Source organism: Canis aureus, chromosome 25, assembly GCF_053574225.1.
Source record: "Canis aureus isolate CA01 chromosome 25, VMU_Caureus_v.1.0, whole genome shotgun sequence".
NCBI lineage: Eukaryota > Metazoa > Chordata > Mammalia > Carnivora > Canidae > Canis > Canis aureus.
Window position 1 is genome coordinate 3,995,406 of NC_135635.1, and position 22,931 is coordinate 4,018,336.

The following is a 22,931-nucleotide window of genomic DNA, read 5'->3' on the forward strand; positions in this document are numbered from 1 at the left end:
TATCTTAACTTATTTTTTTCTCTAAAACCCACATCTATTTCTAAAGTAAACACTGTTGGCTCTACAACCAAATTATATCCAGAATCTAACTTTATCTCACCACCAGCACTGCTACCACCTTGGTCCAAGCCAATATCACCTCTCATGCACATCACTGTAACAGCACCCTAACTGGTTTTCCTGCTTCTACTCCACAAAGCAAACAAAATGATCCTATTAAGATATCAGATAAGGTTTTTACTCAAAACACTCCAAAGGATTCCCATCTCACCCGGATTAAAAGCCAAAAGCTCTACAGAGACATAAAAGGCCTACCTTATCTGGCACTCTCCTTCCCACCCAAAACCTCTCTATCTCATCTTATATAATTCTCCCCTCATTCTGTCTGTCTCCCATCACACCAGCCCCTGTGCTGTTCCTTAATCATGCCAAGCATACATAGTCTCAGTGTCTTACAACTGTTAATTCATGTAAATGAAGAGTTCCTTCCACTAATGGGACTTCTCTGCCCACTTTATGTAAAAAGGCAACTCCACCTGTCCTCACCAATTCCCCAACCCTCTTACTGTTTTATTAGTCCCCACAGAACATATATGAACTGATATGTTTATTTCTGTCTCCTCAAAATTAGAAGTAAATTTCCTAAGAGCTGAGACTTCTGTTTACTGCTATGTCCCTAGCTTATACTGAATGACTGAATAAATATTACTGTATTAAATGCTATTTCCTTATAATATTTAGAGTCTAATAAAGTAATCAAACCACAAGAATTTGGACATAAAGTCAGTGACATTATTTTTCTAAATCACTACAAAATTACTTACCACTTAGAAATGTACTTATTCTACATCTCACTGTAAACATGCTTCTAAGGAAACTTTGGAAACATTCACATCTAACCAAAATAACAGAACTACACACATAAGCCAACTGAATTTAAACATTTCTGTGGAGGGCTCTATTAACAGAAAGAGAGCTGAAAGACTCCATGATTGTTTCTCCAGCACCATATGGAGAAGACACCATCATTCTACACAGATATAGCCAAATAATAAAGAAGTATGTGTCAAGCTTGAAGGATTAATTCCTTTAAGGCCCTGTTTCTCAAATTTTTTGGTTTCAAGATCCTTTTACACGTATATAAATTATTGAGGACCCCAAAGAATTTTTATTTATGTTGGCTTTTAATCTACTAGCACATTCAAAATTGAAAGAAATTTTAAAAATATTTAACAGTTCATTTTGATGTAATGTAGATCTATTACACATTAATATAAATCAAGTTTTCAATTATATAACTAAGCTTCCCCTCCCCCAAATTAGTGAAAGAATGACATTGTTTTACATTTCTGCAAATTAATGTCTGAGTTAATAAAAAATGGCTGAATTATTTTACCTGCTTTTTACCTTATATATGTTGCCATATGTTGTTTTGGCTGAGATATATGAAGAAAGTCTGGTCTCATATGTAGTCGGAAAAGGGAGGGCTTTTTTTAATAGTCTTTTCAGATAATTGTGGATATTCTTTCTTTGATACCATATCAAAACTTAAACAAGCTGTAGTCTCTTAAAGATTGGTTTAATGTACAATCTTAATGTTGTTATATATTCTGTTAACGTTAAAATGCTTTGGTCTACCTTGCACTCTGAATGAATCTTATACCCAAGTAAGATTTTGTAGCACAATTTTGTAACTAAAAAGTCTATAACTACTGGGAAACTGTCAGGCTCATAATGGTGAATACAAGTTTTCCAAATTCTAGTTTTTGTTTGAAAGTTCAAGTCTTATCACTGGTAACAAATACAGTCAGCTGTTTTCCTTGAAGTGGGTCAGGTACATGGATCAGACCATTTGAAATTTATAAAATATCAGTTCTGTAATATACATACCTATCAATTTAAATTCTCTAACATACAGGCCTAGTTTCCAGTTCAGCAAAAAGATTTCCTATATATCCACAATAAATCTACTGAACTAAAGATGGTTTGCCCTTTCTTTTTTTTTTTTTTACCCCCACTCTTAAGATAGTTTGCCTCTTGAAACTATTTGTTTCAAATTAGCTCAGAGACAAATAATTTTTCATTTTTCTTATGCAGCAACAAAATCAGTCTGAAAAAAGTCTAAATCATTTACCATATAAAATGAAATCCACAAGTTTTTAAAAGTATTTAATATTAAAATAATATTAAATATACTTTTTATAAAAGAAAACTGAATGATTGCAACAGGATGCTTAAATCAAATCTACCTTCCTTTCATACATACACAGTTCTTTTTGCTTGATTCCTTTTCACAAAATATTCCTAATTAGCTCAATATTTTGGCTGGTTCCTGCCTTACCTGTTGAGCAATATGAGAAATATGAGCTCCCTGAACTGTTGAACCAGGTTGCGGTGCTGCCTCTGAAGTGTTACTCTTGTGGGAATCTTCCATAATCAACTATAAGGGAAAAAAAGTCAGTTAAAAGATGCTTTCTAACTTCATTTTCGAGAAATCCTAAGATATTTTTCTTAACACATGTACTTTTTCAGAGGAACAAGACAAAGTTTTTCTCTGCTACGGGCTGAGCTCATTTTATCCAAACTCAGTATGTTCTGATGTTGTTCTGTGTAGAGATCTAATTGTAAAGATCTCAAGAAATGGCAAATAAAAAGCACTACAAAATATGTATAATTTACTGCATAGTTGTATAAAAATTGGCAATTTGGTTGCCTCTGTGGAAGAGAATTGGTAACTATGGAACATAGGTAGTAAGGACTTTTCCTTGCATATTCTTTTACATTTTAAAAATTCTGATCAGGCAGCCCTGGTGGCTCAGCGGTTTAGCGCCACCTTCAGCCCAGGGTGTGATCCTGGAGACCTGGGATCGAGTCCCAAGTCTGGCTCCCTGCATGGAGCCTGCTTCTCCCTCTGCCTGTGTCTCTGCCCCTCTCTCTCTCTCATGAATGAATGAATAAATAAAATCTTTTAAAAAAATAAAAAAAAAATAAAAATTCTGATCTGCATGAACATGTTATAATTTAATAAATGGTGTATGTATGTATATATATAAAGTTATGACTAAATTTTCAAATGTTATCTCACTCAAAAGTATGATAGTCTTCCCATCCATGGACACAAACATTCTTCTCTAGTCTAGGAAGGTTTCTAATAACACATACAGTTCTACATAGAGAAATCATTGAGTAAAAGCTGAACTAACTAAATAAGTACAATTATACCTAAAGATGTTCTAAACAACTAGATGATCTAGATATCAACTGTACGATATGTAGACTGGGTAAAAATAAGAATAAATGACTTATAAGAGATGGAATGTCAAGTAGGAGGACAACCACTTAGAAAAAGAATGCTAGGGATCCCTGGGTGGCGCAGCGGTTTAGTGCCTGCCTTTGGCCCAGGGCGCGATCCTGGAGACCCGGGATCGAATCCCACGTCAGGCTCCCTGCATGGAGCCTGCTTCTCCCTCTGCCTATGTCTCTGCCTCTCTCTCAGTGACTATCATAAATAAATAAAATTTAAAAAAATATTAAAAAAAAGAAAAAGAATGCTAAAAGACTTGGGTAGGATTTAAGGTTTTTATGATTACATACAAAGACAAAAAGAAAAAAGGGGACTGGGAAGCAAGCATGAAAAGATGCTCAATATCTAATCATTAGGGAATGCAAATCTCAACTACAATGAGAGAGATCATCTCAACACCCATTAGGATGGCTAATATTTAAAAAAAATTAACAGAAAATGAGTATTGGTGAAGATGTGGAAAATTGGAACATCTGAGTACTATAGTTGGGGATGCAAAAATGATGTAGCCACTATGGGAAACAGTAGGTAGCTACTCAAAAAATTAAAGATAGAAAGAATTACCATATGATCCAGAAATCCCACATCTAGGTATTTATTCAAAGAAACTGAGAGCAGGGTCTTAAAGATATATTTACACACCCATGTGCACAGCAACATTATTCGTAATAGCCAAAAGGTGGTATCAACGCAAGTGTGCATAGAGATGAATGGATAAACAAAATGTGGTATATACATACAATGGAATATTATTCAACCTTAAAAAGAAAATTGTGACATATGTTACATAATTGAACTCTGAGAACATTATGCTAAATGAAGTAAGCCAGCCACAGTAAGACAAATACTGGGGACACGTGGGTGGCTCAGCAGTTGAGCGTCTGCCTTCGGCTCAGGGCGTGATCCCGGGAGTCCCAGGATCAAGTTCTGCATCAGGCTCCCTCCATGGAACCTGCTTCTCCCTCTGCCTATGTCTCTGCCTCTGTGTCTCTCATGAACAAATAAATAAAATCTTAAAAAAAAAAAAAAAAAGACAAATACTGTATGATTTCACTTACATAAGTACCTAGAATAGTTAAACCCATAGAAACAGGAAGTAGAATGGTTGCTAGGAGCTGAAAGGACGGGGGAAACAGGGAGTTGTTTAATGGGTATAAAAAAGTATTGTAGATTGGCTCTTCAACAATCTCATACATTTAGCACTACTGAATTGTATACTTAGAAATGGTTAAGATATAACATTTTATGTTATGTGTATGGTATTACAATTGCAAGAATTTTTAGAGGTGGGAGGGCAACTAGGTACTTGCCCTTTACTTACCATCACTGACTTAACCGTGAAGTTTAAGTCAACATATTTCCCCCCCTCCTTTTTTTTTGGAGATCAGAAAACAGAAATGCATTTTTAACATCTAGATTAAAGCGACTGTTCTTAGCCACCGAGAAAAGGTGTTACTGCCTGAAACATAGAGTGCTTTTAATTTTTTTTCCCTCTGTCATTAGCCTTTTTAAAAAAGATTTTGAGAGAGAGTGTGCACGCAAAAGAGAATACAAGCAGGGTAGAGGACAGAGGGGGGAGAGAGAGAAGCAGACTCAGTGGATGGAGAGCCTGATGTGAGGCTCCAACCCAGGATCCTGGGATCATGACCCAAGCTGAAGGCAGACACTTAACTGACTGAAGTTCTCTTTCACAGCTTGTAAAAAGTTGTAAACAAGGACGCCTGGGTGGCTGTCTGTTAAAACGTCTGACTTTGGCTCAGGTCATGATTTCAGGGTCCTGGGATCTAGCCTCACACTGAGCTCTGCACTCAGCAGGGAGTCTTCTTGTCCCTTTTCCTCTCCCTTGGCCCCTCTCCCCACTAGTGCTCTCTCTCAAATAAGTAAAATCTTAAAAAAAAAAAAAAAAAAAATGTTGTAGGAGTGCTTGGGTGGCTCAGTCAGTTAAGCATCTGCCTTTGGCTCAGGTCAAGATCTTAGAGTCCTGGGACTGAGCTCTGCATTGGGCTCCCTACTCAGCCGGGAGCCTGCTCCTCTCTCTCAAATAAAATCTTAAAAAGAAGGGCCGCCTGGGTGGCTCAGTGGTTGAGCATATGCCTTCGGCTCAGCATATGATCCCGGAGTCCTGGGATGGAGTCCCACATCGGGCTCCCTGCATGGAGCCTGCTTCTCTCTCTGCCTCTCTTTCTCAGTCTATGTCTCTCATGAGTAAATAAATCTTTAAAAATATATATATATATATTTAAAAGATTTTATTTAGAGAGAGTGACAAAGTGTTTGTGTGAGCAGGGGGAAGGGCAGAGAGAGAGGGTGAGAAAGAATCTTTAAGCAGACTCCCCTTTGAGTGCAGAACCCGATGTGGGGGCTTGCCCTCGACCTAAGCCAAAATCAGGCCAAGATCAGTCAGACGCTTGATCAACTGAGCCACCCAGGTGTCCCAGTCTATAAAATTTCTTAATATAAATTCCATTTCCATCACGTGGATGTAAATATCTTTCCAATGACTTAACTATGATTATTTTAAAACTTCGAATTTCAACAAATTTACCTAATGCTTCCTATGTTGTTTCTTCAAACTGCTTGTAAGCTTACATATAGCCCCTTCTTTAGGAAGAGCCCAGTGATTTTTAATCTCCACTAATACACATGTAATCCCATAGACTAAACATACAGACAGCACCAAACTCAGAATTCTGTATTTTCTACATACTGTCTGTGTTGAAAGTGCCTTTTAAAAAAGATTTTAAGTAATCTCTATACCCAACATGGAGCTCGAATTTACAACCCCAAAACCAGGAGTCATACATTCTATCGACTGAGACAGCTGGGTGGCTAAAAATGCCTTTTTAACACTCCATTTCAGAAGATATATTATAATGTAAAAAAGAAAAAAAATATAGTGCTAAAACACTGAAAGAAACTATAAAAGGTTTTTTAAAACCTCATTAAATTACTGGAAATGATACTTTTGTTTCACTGTGACTCACTGATTTTTCCTCCATAACGGTATCATTAAGAAATCCTATATCTAATGGAAACTAACACAATCAACAAAACAATACACATTTCCTAGTAAAAGCCACTGCAGTCAGCAAATAAGACTTTGGACAATTATTACAACCACATTTCCTATGGAAAATAAGATAGCCTATTTTCTATAATTTTTTAGAGAAGTCAACAAACCAGCTTTTTCCCCAAAAAACGAAAACAGCTTTATGGTTACATCTCATCATAAACAATACTCTAAATTTTTTAATGTCTGAGTATAATCTTCATGGCTCACTTTTTTCAGCTATTACTCCTAGAATTGAGGTTAAGATTAACAATCTGTTAAAAAATGGCTCAACGCAGAATAAACTGTACGTGTAGAAAGGCATTTTCTATGAAAATAATGTAGCTCCTGGCAGCAGATGGAAGCTTAACATTAGACAACCTAAGTAGGGCAGAGTCACAGGGACAGTCAAATACAGCTTCAAAAGTGCCATCAAGGGGAACCAATTTGGGAGACTGAGAAACTGCAGTAGGCTGTATCTTGTTGACATATAAAGAATATAAGTAAAAGACATGGTACTTCTTAAAAAACTTGCACAGAAAGGAATATTGTATTCTAAGCACTAAAGAACTTTTTTATATATCATTTTCTGGATTCCCTAATTGAGAGATGTATAAATTGAGGCTCAAGGAAATTGTCACTTAACTATGGATCTCGCAGTAAGATATGAATACAAGACCTGAAGCCAGAACTATTTTAACCCCAAATCCAGGTTTTTTTATTCCATGCTTCCCTCTTCCTCTAACATTGCCAACTTATCCATCTGGCAAACTCCTATTATTCTTTTCAAGGTTCATCCCAAACATTAAGTTCCCAACTGCTCCAGGTCCTTCCTACTTTGTGCCCTGAGCATATTTCTAATGAGGTCACCTAACACTCTGGACTGTGTTTACTGGCATGTCTGTTTCCCCCAGTCTTTTTTGTTGTTGTTCTTTCCCCCAGTCTTAAGGTGTCTAAGGATAGGGCCTGTATCATGTGAATGTATGCTCTGTACCCAACAGAGAACCTCATGTATGCAGTAAACAATCAACGTCAACAAAAACGGTATCCTCATTTGATGAATGAAGGTCTTAGTTTCCTCACCTATCAAGAATACTGAACTATGATAAGCTTGAGGGTAAGGAGCCTCTTGCTCGACGTTTCCACAAGTGAACTAACTACCTCCTCTCAAAACTTCCTATTCGTCATACTGAATTTCCATCAGATCTTCACCTGTGCCTGCCTTGCTTTCCCTTACCTTCAGGTTTTCACATACGCCATTCCCTCTGCCACAAACAGTATTCCCCTTCTCTTCGGGTGGCCTATGCCTTTGAGTTATTTATTCTTCCAGGCAATCTTTCCCGACTCCCGCAGACTAGTTGAGAGGCTCTGGCGATATCTCCACGGCACATGTCGCCCCCTCTTCTCATGGCACTTATCCCAGGATTGTTATGGCCTGTTTTCTGTCTTGCCACCAGAATGCAAGCTCTAGGGAGCCAAAGACCATATCCTGTTCCCAAAATAGCACTAATACCTTGCACACTTATTAACGTTGAATAAATCAATGTGTTTAGTTGGCTTTGTCTAGCTACAGATAAAAATAATGGCCAAAAAATATATATTTAGACAATTGCTTCAACTTGGCTTTAGAATCAGGAGAGTTCAGGCACCAAAAGAATCCTACTTTCCAGTTAGAAATTCATTAAGTAGGATAACAAGCGAAGAAAAGGCATTTTTAGACGGGACTACCACCTACTGGTGATACAGTAGTAGCGTACAGATGTACCACAGACCAAACAAAACCTTAAAGGATAACTACAAATAAGAGAACCTATTGAGCGTTAGGACCACTGTACTGATTCCAACTGGGACCCCGAGGTGCATCACAAAACCTACAAGGAAAAATAGCATTTTATTTCTGTTATTTATTTCCGTTGATAACAAAAGTCTCAAGACAAAAACGCATTCTGCAAACATAACCCAACACAGCATACAAACTCTCACCACAGACTAGGCCTGTCTGACAAAGATGCTTGTCAAATCTACGCTGAAAGAGCCTCAGAAGGGTACGCTCAACGGGGATCACAGGTATCCCCCTACACTTCTCGAAAATTCGTGTTACACCACGTCACTCTGTAACTAAAAACCTGCACTGGTACCTGATTTCACTAACCGAAAGAAATCTTTAGGAGATTTTCACTTTCAGGAAAAAAAAAAACAAACAGTCACCACAGCATTCGGCGTTGGTCGGTCTCGCAGCCAGCCGTTACAGGGACGGCCCGGACCCCAACAGCCAGACGGGGCTGCCAGGCTCCGTCCCCCACAACTACGCTCAGCCCCTCAGCACCGAGTCTCCACAGCCTGGAACCGTGTGCGCGCGCGGGCGTCGCGGCTTGGTCTCCGTTCAGTGAGTGAGAGGTGTCCTGAGGTATCAGAAAAGCCCGAGAGAAAGTCTTTTCGGGGTCTGAGAACCCTGAACTTTTTTCTTTTTTTTTTTCCCCCCCCCCCCGTATGAATTAACGGTGATGGCATCTTCGCTTTGGGCCACTTCTTCCAGGGAAAGGTTTCACAGGAACGCCCTTTCTGATGGCCGAGGGGACCCGCGCTGGCCCACGGCTCCTCCGGGGCCAACAAAATCGCCACTACGTGACACCTACGGTAAATCTGACGCCGATCAAGCCGCACGCTCCGGCGTGTAGCCGGCGGCGGGAAGTGCCACGCTCAGATTCACGATTCACGAGAAAATCAGTCTCCTCGGGTGAGGCTCCGTCCGGACGCCAACAGAGGGGCCGCCGTCACCGCACGCTGTCCTTCCTCGCCCACCAGCTACAGCGTCCCCTCGCGGTGCCGGGCGCCGGCGTCCTCGTCACCCCCCCCCGCGCCGCCGGACTGGAAGCCTCCTGCGGGTCGGCGCGGCGCCGGCCCTCCGCCCGCCCGGCCAGGCACGCCGCGTACGCCGGGGCTCCCCGGCGGACAGAACCGGCCTCGAGCAGCTGGGCGGAAACGGCGCGGAGGCCAAGGCCACGCCGCCCTCCCCGCCCGACCCCGAGACCTTCGGCGGAGGGCGCTCGCCTTGGGCCGCACCGGGGCCGCTTCGGAGGCGAGAGCCAGCCCCGGCGGGAGGTCTCCGGCCTTATTTTGGTTGTGCGGAGCGGGACGGTGGGGGGCGGGGGGGTGGCGGGAGGCACCGGAGGCCGACGACCGACGGGGAACAGCCGCGCCAGGCGCGAGAACCGGAAGGGCGCGCGGCCGGGGGACCGCGGGCAGCCCCTCCCCCTTCCGCCGCGCGCCCTCCGCGCCCCTCCCCCACCGCGGCCGCCGCGGGCGCGCGACCCCCAGCTCGGCGCGAGACCTGGCTCGGCGTCCCCACCGGCGCCGGGTCCCCGCGCCCGCCCCGCGCCCTCCCCGTGCCCCGGGACGCGGGAACACGTCCCACCCCCGCCCCCTGCTTACCTGTGGCTGCCGCCTCGCCGCTGTCCGGGGCGGGAACTTCCACTCCCCCCTCCCAGGTGGATCCGAGTTCTCTGCCCACTCCCCCACCCCCTCACGCGGCGGGGGACGTGCCTGTGTCTTAGGGGTCAGGCGGCGCGGGGAGAACCAGTGTCACGTAACAGCCAACTGTCCTAGGCTACCGTTTCCTCGGCAGTCAGGGCCGCCACTGGCGGCATGATCTACACCAGGCCGGGGGCGGGGGAGGAGAGGGGGCACCACTGAGTCAGTGAGCGTGGGGGGTGAGGTTAAGGCGGGCCCTCCGTGCGGGCCGCCGTCCTACGTCACCGCGTTGCTCACGTGACGCGCCGCCATCTTGCGCCCGCTCTCTCCGACTGCCAGGTGTGTCTCCTGGCGCTCTTCCCTAGGAGAGGGTGGAGGTGATGGTTACCTGGACGTCAGTTTTCGGAGGCCCTCGCCAACCTGGTGGTGTCAGGACGCCATCGACCTGGGGCAGTTTTCATCGGTTAGTGGCGTCGCTCGCAGCTCAGCTCCTGAGGCGGTGAGACCCGGAGCCGTCGTCCCCGGCCGCACGGCCGCCTCACCTGGCCGGACCCTGTAGTGAGCGGATTGAAGCTCGGAGGCCGGCGCTTCTCCTCGGCTCTTAGTTCACTCAGCCTATTTTTAACCCCGTAAAATTGCATTGAGCTGCATCCTTTATCCCACGTGAAAGGATTTTCTCCAAAGACTGACGTCACACACACACACCGTGCAGGCGGCTGTGTTGAGCTCCCCTAGGGGTGTGACGCCGGGAACCGATCGGACGCCACTGTTGAAATGGAGCGTTGTAAAGTGACATGTGACGCTTTCATTTTAGCACGTTGCAAAAAACTTCAAAAAACACTTTTTTTAAATGTGTGTCTACGGTTCTGGAGAAGGGATTATGCATTATTCGGATATTTTTTTTTTTGCCTTTATCCATTTCCTTGCAAAATGTTATTTTATGGCTTTATAGTGATAACACATGATAAATGATAAGCTTTTTAGTGTCTTGACAAAATAAGTCCCAGGATTTTTCTTTTTTAAATAGATTTTTATTGATTTGTTCATGAGAGACACAGAAGCAGAGACACAGGCAGAGGGAGAAGCAGGTTCCTCAAGGGGAGCTGGATGTGGGACTTGATTCCCGCCCTCTGGGGTCACGCCCTGAGCCAAAGGCAGACCCTCAACCGTTGAGCCACCCAGGTGCCCGAGTTCCAGGATTTTTTTTGTGTGGAGTTTCCTAGTTTGAGGTTTCCGGTGTAGGAAACTGGTTTAGTGGTAGGGCCCTTACTGGTCTTAACCTTTAAGGCCAGATAACGTGGTTTAAAGCTTAGGAGTTACCTTCCAGACACTCCAAAGAACTCACTGAGGTTTAGCTAATACCATTCATACAGCAAACGTTGATTACCTACTTAAAACCTAAAACTGGGATTGCCTTTTTTTTTTTTTTTTTTAGATTTTATTTATTTATTCATGAGAGACACAGAGACACAGGCAGAGGGAGAAGCAGGCTCCATGCTGGGAGCCCGACGTGGGACTCAATCCCTGGTCTCCAGGATCACGCTCTGGGCTGAAGGTGGCTCTAAACCGCTGAGCCACCCGGCTGCCCGATTTTCTATTTTTGACCAGGCAAATTACCCAAGTCCCTCTAAACTTGTCTTGTTAACAAAATTGGGAAGCGTATAATGCTCAAGCTATGAACCATTTAAAAAATCAAAATGTCATATACCATAGGAAAGCAAAGTGTCTTATAAAGGTGAGTGAGGAAGAGGTTCTCGGACATTGGTATTTCCTAATTAACAAAACCCAGTATCAGTCATTCTGGAATCCAGAATATTCATGTCTGGAAGGCAGGCTGTAAGTTTACTGTTGTTTTGTGTTTGGTTGTTTCTTCCTTGAAAATCAGAATGCTTAAAAGAATAAAGAAACTTCCTTGAACTTCCAGAAACTTCCTTGAAACTCAGAATGCTTAAAAGAATAAAAAAAAAAAATAGAATAAAGAAACTCAGAATGCTTAACAAATATTGGTCAGTTAAGGAGGGATGGGGGGACTGAAAAGTGTTACCATCAAAAGAAACAATTTTACGGAAACCTTCAAACTGCATGGACTGCTTCCTCTTCAGTGCCTCTTCCACCTTTTAAGCATCTTAAGTTTAAATCATACTAACTACACTGTGCAACACTGCCACTTACAAATATTCCTACCAATGCTTGTTTGTCATAGAAGTGTCACCTGCTGTACTTACCACTCTTCTGAACCTTGAAGAATAACTATAGAAGAAAAAAGAAGTCTTGGTTATGACACACACAGTTTTGTCTGAATAGTAAGAGTTTATAAACCAGATGGACAGGTCTTTGCCTTTAGAAATGAGGAAATGAAGTGAAATAAAATAACAACTTTCAAAAGCCAAAGGTAATTATTTAAAATAAACATCAACCCAGTGGTGACACCTCTTTGGTTCTTCTGGTGCACTCTTTTATAGTTAAAGAGGGAGACGTTTGGGACACCTGGATGGGTCAGTGGTTGAGCAGCTGCCTTCAGCTCAGGTCGTGATCCCTGGCTCTGTGATTGAGACCCTTATTGGGCTCCTGGGATTGAGTCTGCTTCTTTCTCTGCCTATGTCTCTGCCTCTCTCTCTCTGTGTCTCATGAATAAATAAATAAAATCTAAAAAAAAAAAAAAGAGGAAGAGACATTTAAGAGATGGGTTTAATAATACTGTCTATCCTGTAAGGTTTTGTAGATTGAACAAGTTTAATACATGTAAAGTTAGAGCAGTCCTGGCACAGAGTAAGAACTAAATGTTGGGTATTAATATGGAAGATACTATAGTGTAACCACTGGAAACTTAGCTAAAAACCGTTAAGAGCTACACACCCTAAAAAGCTTCATATGTTAAAAGGATGGAGCTGGAGTGGAGAACTCGAGAGCCATGAACCCGTGTTTGCAACAGTTCACCTCTCAAAAGGCAGAAATTATTTAAAGTTAATAGTTGTTGGCTTTATGATCTAAACAATAGGCTTAATTGTCCTTGTTTTTGTTTGTTTTGTTCTTATTTAATATTCCAGGCTAAAGGCACAGGAAAACCTAACCAAAGATAGTTACTTTTCTTCTTTGAAAAGATAGAAAGGGGTTGTATGAACTACAACCACACTGTTTCAGAGTAGTCAGCTCCCTACAGTAAGTTGCAATAGTTAACATCCGTCACCACACATAGTTACTTTTTTTTTTTTTTTTTTAATCTGAGGAGAATTCTTGACTGGAATAGAAAAGGACACATTTGTCAAGTCAATGGCTACATACCAGGTGCCTGAGACCATTTTAATCTGATTTAGCAAAGATATCAGATCAGGTATGATGGCTTCAATTGAGGCTACTATTTGGTTAAGCTTGCACTGGTGTACTGTCATCCTCCAGGATTCCTGGTGTATTAAACAGCTTAAACAGGGACTGTTAATTACCTCTGAATCCTGACATCCTTACAGGGCACTAATCTCCCCATTCCCCTCTGAGATGCGATATTATTGTTACCGATTCATTGTTTGGCTGAGTTGGGAGCAGTTTCAGAAGTTCTCCATTTCGGGCAGCCCCGGTGGCACAGTGGTTTGGTGCTGCCTGCAGCCTGGGGTGTGATCCTGGAGACCGGGGATCGAGTCCCGTGTCGGGCTCTCTGCATGGAGCCTGCTCCTCCCTCTGCCTGTGTCTCTGCCTCTCTCTCTCTCTGTGTCTCTATGAATAAATAAATAAATTAAAAAATAATAATAAAAAGAAGTTCTCCATTTCTGGGCTTTCAGTTCTATTCCATTGATTGATAAGTCTAGCCTTATGCCAGTACCATTAGCTCTGTAGTAGGTTTTGAAATATGAAAGTGTTAGTACTCCAACTTTGTTCTTTTTCAAGATTGTTTTGACTTGGGGCACCTACGTGGCTCGGTTGATTAAGTCTGTCTTTGGCTTATTTCATGATCTCATTGTCCTGGGATTGAGCCCCATGTCGGGCTCCTTGCTCACCAGGGAGTCTGCTTGTCCTACCCTAACCCCTGCTCGTGCTCTCTCTCTCAAATAAATAACCTTTATTTAAAAAAAAGATTATTTTTACTTTTCTCTCTCTTATTTTCATACATTTCCATATGAATTTTAGGATCAGCTTATCCACTTCTGCAAAATAGGCATCTGGGATTTGAGAGAGATTGCATTGAATCTGTAGATCAATTTGGAGAGTATTGCCATCTTAATGATATTAAATCTTCCAATCCAGGAACATGGATTTCCATTTTATTTATTTATTTTTAAGGATTTTATTTATTCATGAGAGACACAAAAAGAGAGAGGCAGTGACATAGGCAGAGGGAGAAGCAAACTCCCTGTGAGGAGCCCAATGTGGGATTCAATCCTGGTATTCCAGGATCATGCCCTGAGCCGAAGGCAAACACACTTAACCGCTGAGCCACCCAGGCGTCCCGACTTTACATTTTAGATCTTAGTTTCTTTCAATGATTTTGTAGTTTTCAGTATATGTTGGCAGTTTCATTAAATTTATGAAGTATTTTGTTCCTTTTGATGCTATATTAAATATAATTTTATTTTATTTTATTTTTTTTAATGATAGTCACACACACAGAGAGAGAGAGAGAGAGGCAGAGACACAGGCAGAGGGAGAAGCAGGTTCCATGCACTGGGAGCCCGACGTGGGATTGGATCCCGGGTCTCTAGGATCGCGCCCTGGGCCAAAGGCAGGCGCCAAACCGCTGCGCCACCCAGGGATCCCTAATTGTTTTTTTAAAGATCTTATTTATTTATTCATGAGAGACACAGAGAGAGAGGCAGAGACACAGGTGGAGGGAGAATCAGGCTCCATGCAGGGAGCCTGACATGGTACTCAATCCCGGGTCTCCAGGATCAGGCCCTGGACTGAAGACAGCGCTAAACTGCTGAGCCACTCAGGCTGCCCCTATAATTGGTTTTTAAATTTCGTTTTTTGGAATGTTCATTGCTAGTAAATAGAAATAAAATAGATATTTTTATATTGATCCTGTATTCTGCAACCTTGTTGAACTTGTTTAACAGTTTATATGTAGGATTTTGTATATACAGGTAATTTCATCTGTGAAATGACTAGAGATAGCTTTAATTCTTCCTACCCAATCTGGATGCCCTTTTTCCCCCTAAGTGCCCTCAATAGAACCTCCAGTACAATATTGAATAAAAGTGGTGAGAACAGACTTTTTCCATTGTTTCCAACCTTAGATAAAAAGCACTCAATTTTCACTATTAAGTGTTGTATAAATGGTGAGTTTTTCATTGATGGTCTTTATTAGATTGAGGGGTCACCTTCATCTTTGAAGACTTTCACTGGATATAGAACTCTGAGTTGACAGTTTTTTTCTTCCAGCACTCTAAATATATTGCTCTGTGTTCTTCTGGCTCCTGTGATTTTAATTGAAAAATTGGTTATCATTTATGCCATTTTTCTCCTACATATAATGTGTCACTTTTACTTGGCTTCTTTGAAGACTTTTGGTTTATTGCAGTGTAGCAGTTTGCCCATGATTATGCCTACATGTGATTTTCTTTCTTTTTTAGAAATTTTTAATTTTCTAATTTTTAAATATTTTATTTGTTTGAGAGAGAGAGAGTGGATCCCTGGGTGGCTCAGCGGTTTCGCACCTGCCTTTGGCCCAGGGCGCAATCCTGGAGTCCCGGGATCGAGTCCCACATCGGGCTCCTGGCATGGAGCCTGCTTCTTCCTCTGCCTGTGTCTCTGCCTCTCTCTCTATGTCTATCATAAATAAATGAAAATAAATCTTTAAAGAGAGAGAGAGAGTAGAGAGAAGGAGTAGCAGAGGGAGAGGAATAAGTGGACTCTGTGCTGAGTACAGAGCCCAATGTAGGGCTCGAACTCAAAACCCTGAGATCATGACATGAGCCAAAATGAAGAGTATGATGCTTAACCAACTGAGCCACCCAGGCACCCCTACATGTGGTTTTCTTTATACTGCTTGGAGTTTCTTGAGCTTCTTCAGTCTGTATATTTATGTCTTTCCAAATTTGGGGAGCTTTTGCCAGTATTTCTCCAAGTACTTTTTATGTCCCACTCTCCATCTCATCTTTGTGGAACTGCAATTGCAGACATGTTAGACTGCTTGATATTTTCCCACAGGACTCTGAGGTTGAATTTTTTTCCTCCAGCCTTTTTTCCCTGTTCTTCAGATGAGATTGTCCATTGATCTATCTTCAAGTTTGCTTATTCTTTATTATAGTATCTTCAGTCTGCTGTTCGGCTCATGAAGTCCTTGAGTTTTTCATTTCAATTATTGTATTTTTTCAGCTCTAGAATTCCCACTTTCTTTTATAGTTTCTGTTTCTCTGCTAGATTCCTTATCTAGGAATCCCTTATCATCCATTGTGCTTACATTTCCCTTTAAATCTCAGTGTATATGTAATAGCTGATTTAAGGCTCTTGACTGCCAATTGCACATCTGCGTGATCTTGCAGTTGGTATCTATTGACCGATTTTCTTTTCCCTAGCAAGCATAGATGATATTTTTCTGTTTCTTCACATTTCTATTAGTCTTATTACTGGAATGAATTATATTGCTTTAGAGAGTGATTTTTATTTCAGAAGGCAGTTAATTTGAGAGGACTTAATTTCCAGTGTTTTTCTTCTGTCATGGACAATGGCTGAAATTTCTTTCTGCTCAGCTCTTTCAATTTCCAGCTGCTTCCTCCCCCACGCACCCCCTCCCCACCAAGAACTCTGTTTTTTTTTCCATATAATTTAGTCTCCAGGCAAAGATATTGACACATTCTATATGCAGATAGGGCTTAGACCTTCTGGGGCTCTCTCCCTTCATAGATTTCCCACCTAATGACTCTGGCTTCCCTGCCAACATGGAGCTGTATCCTTTTACACCTTACGCCAGTAGGCAGTGGTTATCTCTCAAGCTGCTTGGAATTATGGCGATGTCCTCAGACAAGAAAAATCACAAAACATGTAAATGTCACATTGCATTTCACCTTTCAAAAGTAGTTACTCTCCAATTTCTGTCTTCTGTGGGTCATTTTCCAGTGCTTTCAAGTACTTTAAAAAATATTGTTCAAATTTTAAAAATTCTATCTCTGGGAGGATTAATCTGACCAAGTTATTCCACCATTTTCATAAACTAGAGGCTCATGCCATTGATTTTTGTTTATTCTGTATTCAGCAATCTTTTTTTTTTTACTCAACAATCTAATAAACTCCTATTTGTTTATATATTAGTAGATTCTCTTGTATTTTCTATATAGACTAGCATATCATCACCAAATGTTTTTGTTCCTTTGTATCCCATTCATATAGCTCACTTCTTTCTAGCCAATGTGCTAGTTATCATCTCCAGCACAATGCTGAATGGAAAGTGAGCATCCTCATTGTAGTTTTGACTTTCATGGTAGTGCTTTTCAACTGTCATCATTAAGTATTCTGTACTGTAGGCTTTTGATAGTTCTATCAGTTCAAGAAGTCTCTTTCTGTTCCTTGCTTGTGTAAATGTTGAGGTTTATCTTGTTTTCCCTTAATCTATTGAGATGATCTCATGATTTTCACCTTTAAGCTGTAAATAAAATTTCTTGTATAGATTTTTCTGATACTTAACTATCTTTGGTCTGACCCTCCTTCAACCTCATCTGTTATTTCTTACATACTACTGGGTTTGATTTGCTATTGTGGAAGATTGTATTTTCTGGTACAATATCTCCACATATATCCACCCCAGTGTTTCCCATTCCATTTGCTCTTTTGCAATGTGACTTTGCCTCCATCTCAAGACATAGAGTCATCTCCTTGAATCTGGGCTGAGCAGTAGAATGCAACTGAAGTGGTGTATGACCTCCAAGCGTGGATGAGAAGTTCACAGTCTAACATGCTCTCCTTATGTTTCTTTCTTTTTTAAAATTTATATTCAGTGCCAACATATAACACCCGGTGCTCATCCCATTAAGTGCTCTTCTTCATGCCCATAACCCAGTCACTCCTCCCCCGCCTCCTTCCACAACCCTTTGTTTTCCAGAGTTAGGAGTGTCTCATGGTTTGTCTCTCTCTCTAATTTTTTTCCTATTCAGTTTCCTTCCTTTCCCTATACTCCCTTTCACTATTTCTTATATTCTGCATATGAGTGAGATCTTGTGATGATTGTCCTGACTTATTTCACTTAGCATAATACCTTCCTGTTCCAACATGCTGAGGCAAATGGTTGGTATTCGTCTTTTTTGATGGCTGAGTAATATTCCATTGTATATTTATACCACATCTTCTTTATCCACTCATCTGTTGAAGGACATCATGGCTCCTACCACAGTTTGGCTATTGTGGACATTGCTGCTATAAACATTGGGTGCAGGTGTGCTGGCGTTTCACTGCATCTGTATCTTTGAGGTAAATACCTAGTAGTGCAATTGCTGGGTCGTAGGGTAGCTAGGTCTATTATTAACTTCTTGAGGAACCTCCACACTGTTCCAGAGCAGCTGTACCAGTTTGCATTCCCACCAACAGTGCAAGAGGGTTCTCCTTTCTTCACATCCTCTCCAACATTTGTTGTTTCCTGTCTTGTTAATTTTAGCCATTCTCACCAGTGTAAAGTGGTATCTCATTGTGGTTTTGATTTGTATTTCCCTGATAGCCAGTGATGTGGCGCATTTTCTCATGTGCTTGTTGGCCATGTGTAGGTCTTCTTTGGAGAAATGTCTGTTCATGTCTTGCACCCATTTCATGACTGGATTGTTTCTTGGGTGTTGAGCTTGAGAAGTTCTTTATAAATCTTGGATACTAGCCCTTTATCTGATACACGTCTATGCTACCCAGAACAATTTATACCTTCCATATAATCCCTATCAAAATACCATGGACTTTCTTCACAGAGTTGGAACAAATGATCTTAATATTTGTGTGGAACCAGAAAAGACCCCAAATAGCCAGAGGAATGTTGAAAAAGAAAACCAAAGCTGGGGGCATTACAATCCCAGACTTCAAGCTATATTACAAAGCTGTAGTCATCAAGACAGTGTGGTACTGGCACAAAAACATATAGATCAATGGAACAGAATAGAGAACTCAGAAATGGACCTGCAACTCTATGGGGGTCATTTGGTCAACTCATCTTTGACAAAGCAGGAAAGACTGTCCACTGGAAAAAAGGACAGTTTCTTCAACAAACGGTGTTGGGAAAATTGGACAGCCACATGCAGAAGAATGAAACTAGACCATTCATTCTCTTACACCATACACACAAACTCAAAATGGTTGAAAGATCTAAATGTGAGAATCCATCAAAATACTAGAGGAGAACACAGGCAACAACATTTTTGAACTTGGCCACAGCAAAGTCTTGCAAGACACATCTGTGAAGGCAAAAAAGAACTATTGGGGGCAGCCCCGGTGGCCCAGCGGTTTAGCACCTGCCTTCAGCCCAGGGCATGATCCTGGAGACCGGGATCAAGTCCCATGTCAGGCTCCCTGAATGGAGCCTGCCTCTCTCTCTGTGTGTCTCTCATGAATACGTAAATAAAATCTTAAAACAACAACAACAAAAACTATTGGGACTTCCATCAAGAGAAAAAGCTTCTGCACAGTGAAGGAAACAACAAAACTAAAAGACAACCAACGGAATGGGAGAAGATATTCCTGATGTTTCTTTGGAGGACCCAGCTGCGTGTTCTATGAAGCCCAAGCTATAAGGAGAGGCCACATTGAAGTGCTTTGATCAATAGTCCCAATTGATCTTAGCCTTTATTATCCAAGCCTGGGTGTCAGATGTGTGAGTAAAGATGCCTAGATGATTACAGCCTGTATGATGACAGCTTCAAATCTTCCCCAGGCACTAGAGATTTTGCAACCAAGCCCAGACATTTTAGAGTAGAGATGTCATTCCTGCTGTGCTTTGTCCAGTTCATGATGCATAGAATGTGTTTGTATGGCTTTATGCCACTGAGTTGGGGTGGTATATTACACAGCAACCGAAACAGCTAAGTTTTATTTGTAATTTGCATTTTTTCACAAGGGAGATTGATTTTTTAAAAAGATATTATTTATTTATTCATGAGAGACAGAGAGTCAGAGACACAGGCAGAGGGTGATGCAGGCTCCATGCAGGGAGCCCGACGTGGGACTTGATCCCAGGTCTCCAGGATCACACCCTGGGCTGAAGGCGGTGCTAAACTGCTGAGCCACCCAGGCTGCCCACAAAGGAGATGGATTTATTTAAAAAGTGCCTCAAAAGAACAAACAACAAAAAACTGCCTCAATCTGATTTTGGTATCAAGAGGAGTTGGATTTGTCTCTTTCATTTTCAAATTGCATAGTTTATAGAAAATTGTCCATTTGAACAAATTTACTGCAAAATCACATAATCCTCTAAGAGTAAACAAAATATACCCTACCTGTAGCTATATTCTTTGTATTTCCTGCTAGTTGTGTGGTGTGCATACACACATGAATTTTGCTAGATATTTTACTGGATTATTTTTAAGAAATCAGCTTCTGGCTTTGTGAGTCTTTTCTTTTTTGTTTTCTTTTTATTAATTTGTTTCCCTCATTTCCTTCTTTCTATTTTCTTAGAGGGGCTTTTCCTTTGCTTAGTCGAATACGACTTATTTTTAGCTTTTGTTTTTTAAAAATGCATTTTATATATTTTAATGATTTTATTTGAGAGAGAGAGAGACAGCGAGAGACCAAGCATGGGAAAGGGGAAAGGGATAGGAGAGGGAAAAGCAGAGTCCTTGCTGAGCAGGGAGCCTGGTGTGGTCCTTTAACCCAGGAGCCTGGCCGAAGGCAGACCTGAGCCGAAGGCATGGGATCATGACCTGAGATCATGACCTGAGCCGAAGGCAGACGCTTCACCAACTGAGCACCCAGGGGCCCTACGTGCTTTTAATATAAATTTCCTTTCCATCTGCTTCTTAGTAATTCCCATTATTTCCAGGTTCCATGTTGCATTTTGTCAGCTCTACCATGTTTACAGCAATTATTTCAGAAATGAGTGTTCATCTTCATTGACTGAGAACAGAAGTTCAGAAAAGTGAATGAGGTCATCAGGTGGGCCTCTGTCAACAGTCTACTTTCAGGATCTTGCCTCCATCCCAAAGTGCTTCCTCCCCTCGAGGGCCAATCCTTCGACTTGTTCTCGGAATCTCTGCCCCTCCTGCTTCCTTAAGGACATTTTTGGGTCAGTTATTCCTCACTGCCGTATCTGGATGTTTTCTCTTCTGGCTCTTTCCTCTGATGCAGGGATATTTTATTTCCATCTTTTTACAACAGCCTCCCTTGATTCTACATCCCTCATTTAACTACTGTACCACCTCTTTGCTGTGTGAAGAAACTTCTGGAAAGAGTAACCTGTTCAGGCACATTTCCCGTCACTTGTATTTTGAACCAGTTTTCCGGCTTCTGCCTCCATCACTGCAAATGAAACCACCCTGACCAAGGTCACCCGTGACCTCCCCACTGCCAAATACAGCAGATGCCAGTCTGTCATACTCCGCTTCACTGTAGTCTTCGGCATCGTCGACCACTCCCTCTTTAAGACTCTGTGATTTCTTTGCCCATGTTCTTTCTTGCTTTTGCCCTTACCTCTCCAGTCATTCCCTCTCCCTTCTCCCTCCACCCGTCTTCACATGCTGTTGTTTCCCACAGCTCCATTATTGATCCTTTCTTCGCTCTACATGATCTTCCTTGGCAACATCATCCACTTCCCTGGCTTCAACTACCGTCTTTAAAAGGAGGCCTCCCAAATATCTAGTTCATGCCAGAGCTCTCTTGAGGCAGACATCAAAATATTGAGCCGCCCATTGAACGCATTCACTTGTTTGTGCCACAGCACCTCAAATGAACATGACCAAAAGGGAGCTTTTTCCCCCACCTCTTCTTCCTCTTTTGTTTCCTACCTGGTAAACAGCCCTACATTTTTTTTTTTTTTAAGATTTTATTTATTTACTCATGAGAGCACAGAAAGAGAGGCAGAGACATAGGCACAGGGAGAAACAGGCTCCCTGGGGGGATCCTGATGCGGGACTCGATCCCAGGACCCCGGGATCACGACCTGAGCCAAAGGCAGATGCTCAACCGCTGAGCCACCCTGGTGCCCCTCTACCTAACTTCCCAAGGAGTTAATTTGGATTCCTCCTTCCTTACCCTGAATATCCAGCCACTGAGATCTTACCACCTCCCAAGTTTGCTCGCATTGCCTCCTCTCCATCCTGTCACTGCCTTGGCTGAAATGCTCTTGCTCTGTCACTGCAATTTCCACAAAGGCCTCCCAGCTGGTCTCCCTGCCTTGGGTTTCATCCTTCCCTACCCACACCGATCCATTTTCTATACCACGTATATTATTCCCTTGCTATCAACCCCTCATGGCCTTTTTAGTCCTCTGGATGAAAGTCCAAAATTCCTAGCATGATACATAAGGCCCTTGGTGATCTGTCCTTGGCTCAAGCCTCCACAGATAATTATCTTTTCCCCCCCTTCAGACCCTCCATCCTAATAATGAATTGTAGTTCCCAGGAAATGCAACTTTGCTCTTCTGCTTGTTGCTTTATCTGGTTGTCTCATCCTTCAAAACCCAGTTCAGGGGCATCTGGGTGGCTCAGTCACTTAAGCATCTGCCTTTAGCTCAGGTCATAACTCAGGTCATAATCCCGGGGTCCTGGGATCAAAATCTCTAAAAAACCCCACAAAACACAAAAAAGCAAAACTCCATTCAGATGTTACCTGCTTCAGCCTGTATTCCTCATTATTCCCCCTCGTCACTGGAGTGGGTGCCTGCCCCACCTCTAGTCATAACCCTTAATATATTGTGCTGTTTTCCTGTATCTCCTTCAAAGCAATGACTTCATTTTCTCTCTGTAGCTTCAGTTCTTGTTGCTGTGCCTTGGGCCTAATGGATATGCATCCAATAAATGTTATGTTAGGTGAAAAAAATATCCCCAGCTACCTAAATAGCTCAGACGGTAGTAGTTCAAGGACCAGTTTTAATGTTGGAGAACTCACAATTTGATGGGCTCTCATCAAGTTTCCTGAAACCAAGAAAAGAAGGGCAAATGACTTACATGTTAGCAAAGGCCGAACTCCAGCCCCATTACAAATTAGAAAAAATAAAAT

At 42.0% G+C, this 22,931-nt stretch overlaps 1 protein-coding gene and 1 long non-coding RNA gene across 17 annotated transcripts in view; one reads left to right on the forward strand and one right to left on the reverse strand.

The window, feature by feature from the left end:
* The window catches only part of ATF1 (activating transcription factor 1), an 87,430-nt gene extending 76,946 nt beyond the window's left edge, over positions 1-10,484 (reverse strand). For 2 of the 16 annotated variants that reach the window (XM_077870063.1, XM_077870055.1), the window contains exons 1-2: positions 9,897-10,084; positions 2,342-2,440 (exon numbers count right to left, since the gene is read on the reverse strand). In XM_077870063.1, coding sequence (XP_077726189.1) covers positions 2,342-2,434 — 93 coding nt within the window. In that variant the 5' untranslated portion in view covers positions 2,435-2,440; positions 9,897-10,084. Of the gene's footprint in view, positions 1-2,341; positions 2,441-8,505; positions 8,525-8,561; positions 8,885-8,989; positions 9,257-9,785; positions 10,085-10,212 lie in introns of those variants that run through there. The other 14 variants (XM_077870059.1, XM_077870060.1, XR_013363772.1 and 11 more) reach the window with 13 other exon arrangements.
* On the forward strand, positions 9,727-15,022 carry LOC144296825 (uncharacterized). Its single transcript, XR_013363774.1, has 2 exons — positions 9,727-10,287; positions 11,260-15,022. It is a non-coding gene; the product is annotated as an uncharacterized LOC144296825 (long non-coding RNA).
* The last annotated feature ends 7,909 nt before the right edge of the window (positions 15,023-22,931 follow it).